This window comes from Adiantum capillus-veneris, chromosome 10, assembly GCF_014529385.1.
Source record: "Adiantum capillus-veneris isolate H3 chromosome 10, ASM1452938v2, whole genome shotgun sequence".
Taxonomy (NCBI): Eukaryota; Viridiplantae; Streptophyta; class Polypodiopsida; order Polypodiales; family Pteridaceae; genus Adiantum; species Adiantum capillus-veneris.
Window position 1 is genome coordinate 124305331 of NC_140940.1, and position 10487 is coordinate 124315817.

The 10487-nt window shown below is 41.5% G+C and overlaps 1 protein-coding gene across 4 annotated transcripts in view; it reads right to left on the reverse strand.

Annotated features, from left to right (window-relative positions):
• Positions 1-9868, reverse strand: part of LOC147449579 (alpha/beta-Hydrolases superfamily protein) — a 31140-nt gene extending 21272 nt beyond the window's left edge. The window contains exons 1-12 of one of the 4 annotated variants that reach the window (XR_015189443.1): positions 9565-9868; positions 8082-8157; positions 7774-7859; positions 7542-7635; positions 7348-7424; positions 7142-7269; positions 6889-6960; positions 6734-6804; positions 6562-6637; positions 6309-6452; positions 5504-5612; positions 4642-5009 (exon numbers count right to left, since the gene is read on the reverse strand). Coding sequence is in view for 1 of the 4 variants with exons in the window: in XM_086521991.1 (XP_086378117.1) it covers positions 5573-5612; positions 6309-6452; positions 6562-6637; positions 6734-6804; positions 6889-6960; positions 7142-7269; positions 7348-7424; positions 7542-7635; positions 7774-7859; positions 8082-8157; positions 9565-9813 (1113 nt within the window). In the remaining 3 variants the exon portion in view is untranslated. Of the gene's footprint in view, positions 1-4641; positions 5093-5464; positions 5613-6308; positions 6453-6561; positions 6638-6733; positions 6805-6888; positions 6961-7141; positions 7270-7347; positions 7425-7541; positions 7636-7773; positions 7860-8081; positions 8158-9564 lie in introns of those variants that run through there. The other 3 variants (XR_015189444.1, XR_015189445.1, XM_086521991.1) reach the window with 3 other exon arrangements.
• Positions 9869-10487: the final 619 nt, after the last annotated feature.

Here is a 10487-nt window from a genome sequence, read left to right on the forward strand (position 1 = left end):
GAAGGCATGTGGCACTACGTAGGACTCGGTTGCCATCTCGTGGTGCAAGATATGCCCCTCATGGATGAGGCAAGGAAGTTGTGGGATGATATTGCCTGGAAGTCAAAATCCAGATGCAAAGTGAGGGCCTCTCTCTAGCTGCAATCACGTACGCACAGGCATCCGGAAGGTATGTGGCTCTGTCGTGCTTTTTTAATCGTTGCAGTCAAAATCCAGATGCGAAGTGAGGGCCTCTCTCATGATGCAATCACCTACACAAGCATCACATGTCGTAAGTTTTTTTAATCACACTCGATCACAAGCGTTGACGACTTTCAAATCTATCATGCTCCCTATCAGGTGTTCTGTTTGTAATGTCAGCAGATGCGAAGCGAGGGCCTCTGTTTAGATGCAATTACCTATGCATACATCTTGAAGGCATGTGGCTTTATGCAAGAAAAAACATGTCGTGCTTTGCACTCTCTTCGTCAATATGTATGCTAAATGTGGTGTGCTTGAGAAAGCACAAAAAGTGCTGGAGGAGTTTCCTGTTTGGAATGTCTCTCTAGATGCAATCACCTCCACAGGCATAGATGCAATCACCTACACAAGCATCACATGTTGCAAGATTTTTTAATCACAGGTCGATCACAGGCGTTGACGACTTTCAAATCTATTATGCTCCCTAGCAAGTGTTCTGTTCGCAATGTCAACAGATGCGAAGCGAGGGCCTCCGTTTCGATGCAATCACCTATGCATGCATCTTGAAGGCATGTGGCTCTACGCAAGACGCTGATATGGGCACAAAAACTCAGAAGTATATTGTGAGTTGAAGGCTATTGAAGAAAGATGTCGTGCTTGGCACTGTCTTGGTCAATAAGTATGCAAAGCGAGGGTCTCTCTCCGATGCAATTACCTTTGCACGTATCTTGAAGGCATGTGGCTCTACACAAGATACTGATATGGGCACAAAAACTCAGAAGTATATTGTGAGTCGGAGGCTATTGAAGAAAGATGTCGTGCTTGGCAGTATTGTCTTGGTCGATATGTATGTCAAATGTGGTACGCTTGAGAAAGCACAAAATGTGCTTGAGGAGCTTCCTATCTAGAATGTCGTCTCTTGGAATGCACTGATTCGAGATGTGCGCAACAAGAGCAAGGCCAGAAAGCCCTAGGTTGTTTCCAACGGATGCAAAGCAAGACTCCTTCATCCTCGTGGCATCGACCATCCAACGACGATTGCTTGCTCACTCTTTTTTATGGCCTTCATCAATTAACTTGTCAAGACGTGCAACTATTTAGCTATTCCTACTCTAAACTACAATTTTGGCCCTCTGACGTCTTTCTCATCGCAAACTAAGAAATCGTCAGAATTACAGCCTTTCAATGAAAACAGGAGATCGGCTTCCTTTTTTCTTTCTTGGTACCTTCGCAGAAAAACCACAAGATGGGTAATCACTTTGAATCGACGCAGGATGCTGGCAAGGAAGCTCGTCAAGGCTGTTCTAAGCATATGTAAGCAGAAGGCCTTTCTCCAATGCAATCATCTATGGAAGCAAGCATCTATGCTAGCATCTTGAAAGACTTCGTAATATGCTGCCATGGGTGAGAGAAATTATGATGAGAGTGCTAGTCAGTCACAAGCTATTTAGAAACAGATTGTTCTTAGCAGGGATTTTCTTCATATGTACGGCAAATGTGGTGCCCTTACAATGTCCACAGAAAGGCAGCAAATCCACCAACAACTCTAAAGAAGAAGCAATACTCATGAAACACATCAAGCAAACTCACAAAAGCATGAGAAGTTCTCATGTCCGAACAGTCATCACTATTGCCCAACATTGTTGTTTCAAGGAAATACTTTGTTGTTCTCATGGTATAGCGAAGGCCTCTTCCCGATTATCCCAATGCAATCACTTACGCTTACACATTGGAGGTGTGGTCTTATGAAATACGTTGCCGGACATGGGTGAGAGAATTAATGATGAGATTACTAGTCACGGGCTGTTTCAAAAAATTATTGTGCTTCCTGTGATCTGGAGTGTGGATGTAAGATTTGTCCCACGGGGGCAGGGCCAGAAAGCTCTAATTCTCTTTCAACAGATGCGAAGCGAGGGGGCCTCTCCAGATGCAATCACCTATGCATGCAACTTGAAGGCATGTGGCTCTACGCACGATGCCCAACATCATTGATGCAAGGAAGTGCATCAACGAGACATTCAATCCCGTGGTGAGTAAGCATTATCATTTTTTGATTTTTGACACTGAGAACGCAATCACCTATGCATGCAACTTGAAGGCATGTGGCTCTACGCACGATGCCCAACATCATTGATGCAAGGAAGTGCATCAACGAGACATTCAATCCCGTGGTGAGTAAGCATTATCATTTTTTGATTTTTGACACTGAGAACGCAGTTAATGAATGCACTAAAAATTGCATGCTGCCGTGGGAATGGCACGTTCCCTCGTATTATAAAAATTGGGGAGGATTGTGCAAACTCCCCCCATGTAAGGAGACTTGCATGTTTTCTTTTTCTGAAACATGAAAATGGAACAACAAACAATTAATAACATTGACATTTTGTATGGTCACGAACGTTGAGCTCGACAAAATTCTAACCCTCCTTGTGGTTTTCTACGCGGTACCCTTTTGAAGCACTACGATCGGTATCCCATTTTTGCAAAGAACGCCTCTGAACCACGACAATCAATATCCCAAACACTCTCGGGTAAACAAATCTAACATGCTTTGATGAAATCTCTCTCTCTCTCTGTGCTTCATTTCCTCCAGGATAAAAAAATCAAACACCCTTTGATGAACTCTCTCTCTCTCTCTCTCTCTCCTTCATTTTGAAGTCTCTCCTCCCATTTAATAAATATCTTATATAAATTAATACCATCAAATAAACGATTTTTTTTTTTCATTTGAGAAGTGCTGAAATGGGATATATAGTTTTTGATATTTTACTTAATCTTAATTCGATATAAACACAGCTAACGAAGCACTCTAGTTGATATTTTCGAAGATAAAAACTCACCTTCAAGGAGAGAGTAAAGCCAAAACAAGGGTGGGAGTAGGGAGGTAGATCCCAAAAAAGAGTAAGACCAAGGGGGCACAGCCCTAGGCAAGGTTTGCTAAGCACGCAAGGTTCAATGGCTCCTAAAGATAGGTTAGAGGGACTGTAAGAGGAGGTTGGATGGAGAATCGCATGCGTTAGTCCCTAGCCCTCACAACACAAACATGTGGAAATCTAGTGTAAATCAAGGCGAACTAACTTGAATCTATGATAACATCATTGATAAGAATGTCTATTGGAAATTTTAGAAATTGCCTTTTTACGTGCGACTGAAAATAGCTCGAGGAAACACGTTTTGTGTGTGTAGAAGGTGGTGTCCCAAGAAAATCTGTATTAGTGAAAACTCAAGATGTCAAAGAAGTCACCACAAGCCCGGTTGCTATAGAGACCTATGGTGCCACATTGTTTAAGAATCTACCATTATAATGTAAGTCCTTATGACATGCTTGGTACATTTGTGGTAAGAGATTTTGAAGTTTGTCAAATAAAATAGTGGTATTTCTTTGTGATAACATTGATATATATATTTTGTATGGTATATATACTATATGTTCGACAAATACACAGCAACCTTTATCACTATATTGTCTCTCAAAATCTAACTGATGATGTAAACAGGGTAGATCTAAAATGGGTTGCCAACATCCCAAGAGGTCAATAGCTGTTGGCTAGGTAACGTTTTTCATTCATTAAGGGCAAAGACAAGGAGGAGGATGTAAGAAGCACATGGCTACCTACACAAGAAGTTTTGGACAAATTCTCACAATAATTCCCACATTGTGACTTACCTCAACAATATGAGATTCTGTGAGAGAGGCACTGCATACCTAGCTAGGTATGCAGTGCATACCTAGCTCATAATGTTATGCATTGTATGAAAAACAACTCCGCTTTCCTACATGAGAACATTTCTAAATCTTCTTGTGCTACGTTTTGAAGCACTCCCTTTATTTTTGCATCTTCTCTAATAAATATACTCACATGGGTCCATAGAGAAACCCATGTAGGGGAAGCAACATTGGCCTATTCCTTTGTCGCTCCTCTCCTCACCACTCATCTCCTCTCTCACAAGCATGCATACTACTCAAGTTAATGAGGTATGTACATGTGCACCCCCACTCGTGCTCTCACAAGAGCTGCCATGGGATCTATGTAGAGATCAATCACTGTTGAAGGTATCCATGCTTGGTTGCCCTTTTTTGTATGCCATGGTTTCAAGTAATTAGCAGGAGTACCGCGACCTTCGCTACTCCTGTAGACATGCAAGAGAATCTCAACAACATGAGGCATAGGTGATGACCAAGTTTGGTCTGAGACTATTACTTGGCCTAATGCCCTGCCACAACACAGGGCATCTTCTATCCTTTCTTAAGGGGTGGCATCAATGTCATATCCCTCACAGGTTTTCAGGTCTTTGGGAGCAACCTGGTGGTTGCCTTTCCACTTTTCATATGCAGTGAAGGCAGTGGAAGAGGAAATACACACAGCCTACCTACTTATGGGCCACTACACATTGGTTCGCGCGAAACCCATAAAGCACACACAGATGTAATATCAATTGAAGAATCAATGCTCAAATGGAAACAACAGAAGGCCAAAGATTATCCTGTTGATAATAATCAACTACATATTAGGTGAAAGAGCTATTGTGCTTACCCTATTCAACCTCAACTACCTTAAAAAATAAAAAAAGCTGTTGTGTAGCCCTGCTCAAAGTACACGCTTCAACTGCCCCAACTATTTTGGTTTACCATGAGCATCTTGCTTGTTAGGAGCGGTCCTGGGGGTAGAGAGAGATCAACTGGTCTTGAAGTCAAGACCTTGTACTCTAGACACAGAATGCTTGCAAGTTTGATTTGAATCAGAGTATTTGATTGTTAACATGAGCTAACTTGATGTGGATTCAGCCTTCAAGTCATCAGTAGCCTTGCTCAAGGGTATCAAACTCATCTGCATAATAAGGTTCATGAGAGATGTTGACTGCGTGAAGCAGCTCAAACTAGTGAAGAATATAATAAGCCATCCATGGATTGCTGCCATTTTTACAACCACAATTTGCAGGTAAGAGGAGCTCAAGCTAAAAGCATATGCGATATAAGTGAGCAACCAGCTGACTAGCAACTCATGGTGGAGCTCGGAGAAAGGATAGTAAGACTATGTACTATGACTCTTTGACTTGTTGGGTATTGACTATGTCCTACGACTCTTTTAGTTAGACCCTACTCTACTCTACAGTGACATGAGCATCATGTGAGTGCAGTAATGAGCCATCATGAACGCAAGTGGAGTGTGTGAACAAGAGGTGAGAATCTGTGTCGATGCCCATAAAGAGGCCTTGTGATCTCTCCCCTCATAATTAACAGAATGCATAATCAAAACAGTTTGTTTAAAAGGAGCACTGGCGCTAGAAAATGCCAAACCTTTCTGTATAATATAAACTTTACCTGCCATGACAAAAAGTGCTTTGTAAATTACATTCTTTTGCTTTAACACCGTCTCTGGGAGTCGTAAGTTTATAAAAACTTTGTAAGGGCCTCAACCACTTTCTCTGGCCTGTAAAAGCAGGATACCCAATAAATGAAGATGAGAAATTGACAGAAGAAAATGCTTCTCTCACCTAAGACTACGTATCCATATGCCTGCGCTCACAAAGTGACCACATGTGTGAGCCCACTGCCGTCTACTTGGGGTAATAAACAGTAGCCTTGCATACTTTTATCAGTTTTTGCACAATTGACTTAACAACACCCAAGAATCAAAAGTTATATGAAGTGCATACTGCCACCAGAATCCAAAAGTTATATGAAGTGCATACTGCCACCAGAATCCAAAATATATCTAGATAAATCTAGGATAAGCTTCAATTTGCCTTCAAAAGGAAAGTGCAAGGTATAGATTCAAGGTAGTCATCCACAAGTCAATATAACCATCAGCTCCATCATGCATGGTATTGGCCAAACACTAATACCTCCCCATTAGCGTCCAATAGTAAGTGTAGAACTAGGTACTCATATATGCTCCCACACCCACACCACACACACACACACACATGAGCATGCATCAATACAAAGATCTGCCATCAGAATCCAAATATTCAACGGTGCAAAAACATACGTGAAGGTGTTGCCTCCAATTTAGATGCAAACAAAAAGAACTCGTTCAGAGCATCTGAGGTAATATATTGAATTATATCTTTTTTTGCGACGCGAGATGACGTTAAAGAATAAAGCAGTGTAAGAGAAGATATACCAGTCTTCTTGAGGTAGATGACCTGCACCTTCCAGTAGCTGAACTTGAATGACGTCTGCATTCCTTTTGGCAAAGTTTTCCGCTTCTGAAGTGGGCAAGTATTTGTCTGTCACACCCCAAGCAACGAGGGTAGGCACATTCCATCTGCAGAAAGTGGACATTCAAAGAGTATATATGTCATCCAACAAGGCAAAAAACCATTCATCCCTTGCACATTAGAATCATAATGAAATTGCATGTAGTTCCCATGCACCTCCCAGAAGCAAATCCGGTTTCAATCCGAGTTGTTAAATCCTTAAGTGGAGCTTTCCTCGTGGACTCCAGAAGAGCTGCAAAACACAATCACTTATCTACCAATAAGGCCAAATGATTTGACAACGAGAAAAACTGCAAACACAAAATCCCTAAAGGTAAGGACAAATTACCGAAGCCAGGATCACTGCTATCCAGATATGGCAGCCTATACACATCTGCATCATTCAAATCAAGGACATACCTACAAATATCAAACTAAACATATTTCAAACGTTTACTTAATGTTAGCAGCTAAAACCGCTCGAAAAAAGGCTAAACAACCTACGTGCTTCCGCCCTCAACAAAACGCTCTGCCAACATTGCGTTTTGACAAGTAAACTCTCCAACAAGAGGCAACCTGGAGGCACCACATAGAAACAATGAGGCATGTAAGCATGGGGCTTGCGGAACTCAATTAAGAGGGAAAATTCAGAGGCATGTGCTTTTCTTGAGATAAAGAAAGTGCTAAAAACCTTGCTTCAATGATAGCAGGAAAACCCATAACATAAGAGTACAAAGAATTCCACAAAAAATTTCACCTCATTTGTTGAAAAACTCCAGGGAGTGGTGCTGAAGATGTGAGAGGACTATTCAGAACAACAAGTTTTGCAACCCTATCAGAGTGTTTCAATGCCCATGTCAAAGCATAGGAACCGACAATGAATCCCTGCAAAGTTCATGAAAAATAAGAAATTGGGTCGAGAAAGCAAATGCCTTCATGCAGAGAACATAACAAAAAGGCCACCTGAGTTACTAGGAAAAATGGTGTATCCACTCCAATCCTTTTGAGCAACTTGTCAAATTCCTCGTGATATGCTTCCTCTGCAGCACTCCATCATTACACCTAGCATCAGATTTGAAAATGAAGGTTCAATTAAACTGTTTCCGAAAACATAACATTCAACTAATTTCACCTTCAACAATACATAACTACCACACCTGTGTAAGAGAAGTCGTAGACTGGCTGTGGCCTTTCACTGAAGCCATAGCCAATCCAATCAGGAGCATAACAATGATAACCAGCTTCAGCCATCTGAATGCCACACACACATCAAGATCTTATGTTGTTAAAAAAAATGAACAACTTGAGCAAAGAAGAAAAAAGGGCACAAAAAGAAGCAAAGAAAGAACGATCCTGATTAGCTACTATCCAGTGTTATCAAACAGATACCTTTTCAAGCACCACACGGTAACTATAAGATTGAGTGGGTGCTCCATGCAAAAAGATAATGGTGCCATTCTTAGCATCTGGAGATCCTGCAGAAACAAGTACAAGTGACCACTAGTAAACTACTCATACAATGCTGGATTATATAGTTTGGCAAGGGGGAAACGCCCTTCAGAACTGCAAGTCTCAGGAAAAAATGAGGCATAATAAACAGGATGCACACAGAAAACTAATGGACACAACAAAAAGGAACAAGAACAATAGGCCTACACCTGATGAAAAACAACATAGTGGAGCAGAAAAAGGTGTACCCGTTTCACGGACGAACCAGCTGTACTCCCCAGCACGCTTGTAAGAGCCAAAGTCTCTACCTTTGCTCTCTATTTCCTGTAAAACCACCTAAGCTTCTTACTAATGGTGTTGAGATCTCAGCTAGAGCAATACTTTTGAATATAAAACAAGTTTCTTATGAATGAACCAACATATCCATACACGGCAAGATTGTGCCAAATTGCCATTATATATGTTTAAAAAACATATAATTTTTAAGTACATAAATTCTCAACTAACGTGCTTGTACATTCTGCTAGAGAGATGGATGCAGTTTTAGATTTTTTACATCAAAATTAAAGTACATTGAAATAGAAGGTAATACTAACAAGCCCAACTTAGGAAATAATTGAATTTGACAAGCTGGACAGTGTACAAAAATGAACCTTGAAAGGAAGCTCAAAGCTTTGGCAAAGCCCTGAACTTCTCAACAATGCAACCACATATACGCCATTTCCCCGACAAGCTTTAACACCTAAGACAGAGTTGGAAGCTTTGATAAAGTATTGAGCTTCGCACCATGGTGGTGAAAAGTATGGCATATCATGGCAACTTAAGTACATTTCATAGTATGACCTCTTATTTCATAAGACGCTTGAAAAGTCCTTCGTGGCTCATACATTGAACAATCAAGCACCCCATCCTCTATCCTCCAGAAGCCTTTGATCAATCCACTCTGAAGTCATTGTTTACTGCCATAGAAGCTGTCACCACCACGAGGTGTTTCTTGGTGTCTGTTTATTTGTTTTATCTTTTTTACACTTTATTTTCTTTCTTATTCCCCGAAGCCCTTTACATGGGCAAGTGGTAAAGGGCTGGAGGTCCTAGGACAATGCATGGCGAGTGTGAAATGGGTTAGGGCCAATCAACCACGAGCATGGCTTGTGTTTGAGCCAGTAGGCATTGACATCCGAGGTACGTGAACGAGTTTGTGGGCTTGGAGAATTTTAAAATGAGGACAAAGTCGATTGGGCAAGCAAATCCCTAGATGATTCCAGCAAAAGCCCAAATTCACGTGTCTAGAAAAAAGAAAAATAATCGGCTCATAGTACTTATCCACAGAGGACATCACTATGGACTCCATCCATAGTATTGACAGCAGTACTACTACATCTTCGTCAAAGTAATCGGCACAAAAAATAGAGGATGTAGATACAGAATAGCAAAAGGACTGCCCTTTCGCCGCCAAAACGCACTTCGAATCTTTGGTTAGAGTGTTGGAACTAAAATCAAACACTCCCCAGAGGATGTGGATAAAGATATCAATATCTGCTCCCACCCAAATGCAAGCTCACAAATGAGCATAGGTAAAAATTGTTGAAATCTGCATAGCTGATGTGAGCACACATTAAAGATCGAAAAGGGATAGCAACTCATCGATGGACAAGAGGGAACTCAAAATGAATGCAATTTTCGTGGTCGACACTCACCAAATCCACAACAAAAGGAGCAGCAGAAACACACCGTAATCATCTGGCCAAGGTTTCCGTCTTGGGCGGGCGTGCTAGGCAGCTGGATGGCACTGCGGCTCGAAGGGTTGTCGGTGACAAAGTTGAAGAGGCTCTTGCTGCTTTCAGATTTGGAAGAGTCCTCGGAGGCAGCGGAAGCCTTGCAAAGCAGAACTCTCTGCTTCTGGATTGCAGAGCTATTGCAATGCATGGCCGAGGAGCAGAAAAGGCTCGCCATGGCGCCTGCTCGCGTGAACGTCGCCATAGCCCGAGCTGCTTCTTGCACCTCACTTTTAGACTTCGTGGATAATGGACGTTTTTAGTTGGTGAATGTGGGTGGCAAAGAGAATATTTGGCATGGAGGAGATGGGATCTACGGTGGGATGATTGAGCATCGTAGATCTCAGGCAAAGTAAACTTGGGATAGTGTCCCCCCTTGCTCCTACATCATATACCTTAGCCAAGGTTTTTAAAATGACAATATGGGGCTTGACAATATATATGGGTAATGCTTAATTACAAATTGGACACTCGTAGCCCGGACTACTAACTTTACAAGTCTATAACAATATTCAAAAGTACAAGGTCTAAACATGGTGGATTTTACATTAAAAAATGAGTTAAAATTACAATGTTTGGGCTCGACAGTAAGTAACTTTGTTAGCGTGGTGCTAACATTCTCCCTCTCCTAAACTGAGTCGTTCATGACACAACTATCTTATGGCGAGGTAGTGCTTGGGCTTTCTTGCTTTTTATGTTGCTTTTGGAGAGCTTTGAGTGCTTCCTAATACTTTATCCACAGCTTCTTGTTGCCTTTGGTGAGGAACTGGAGATCTATTGCGCTCTTTAACTCCATGGCGAAATAGCCAACAAATCTTGCACGTAGATTTTCTATCATAGGGCCAAAAAATTTGGTTCTAAAAGTGAAGAACCCTATAT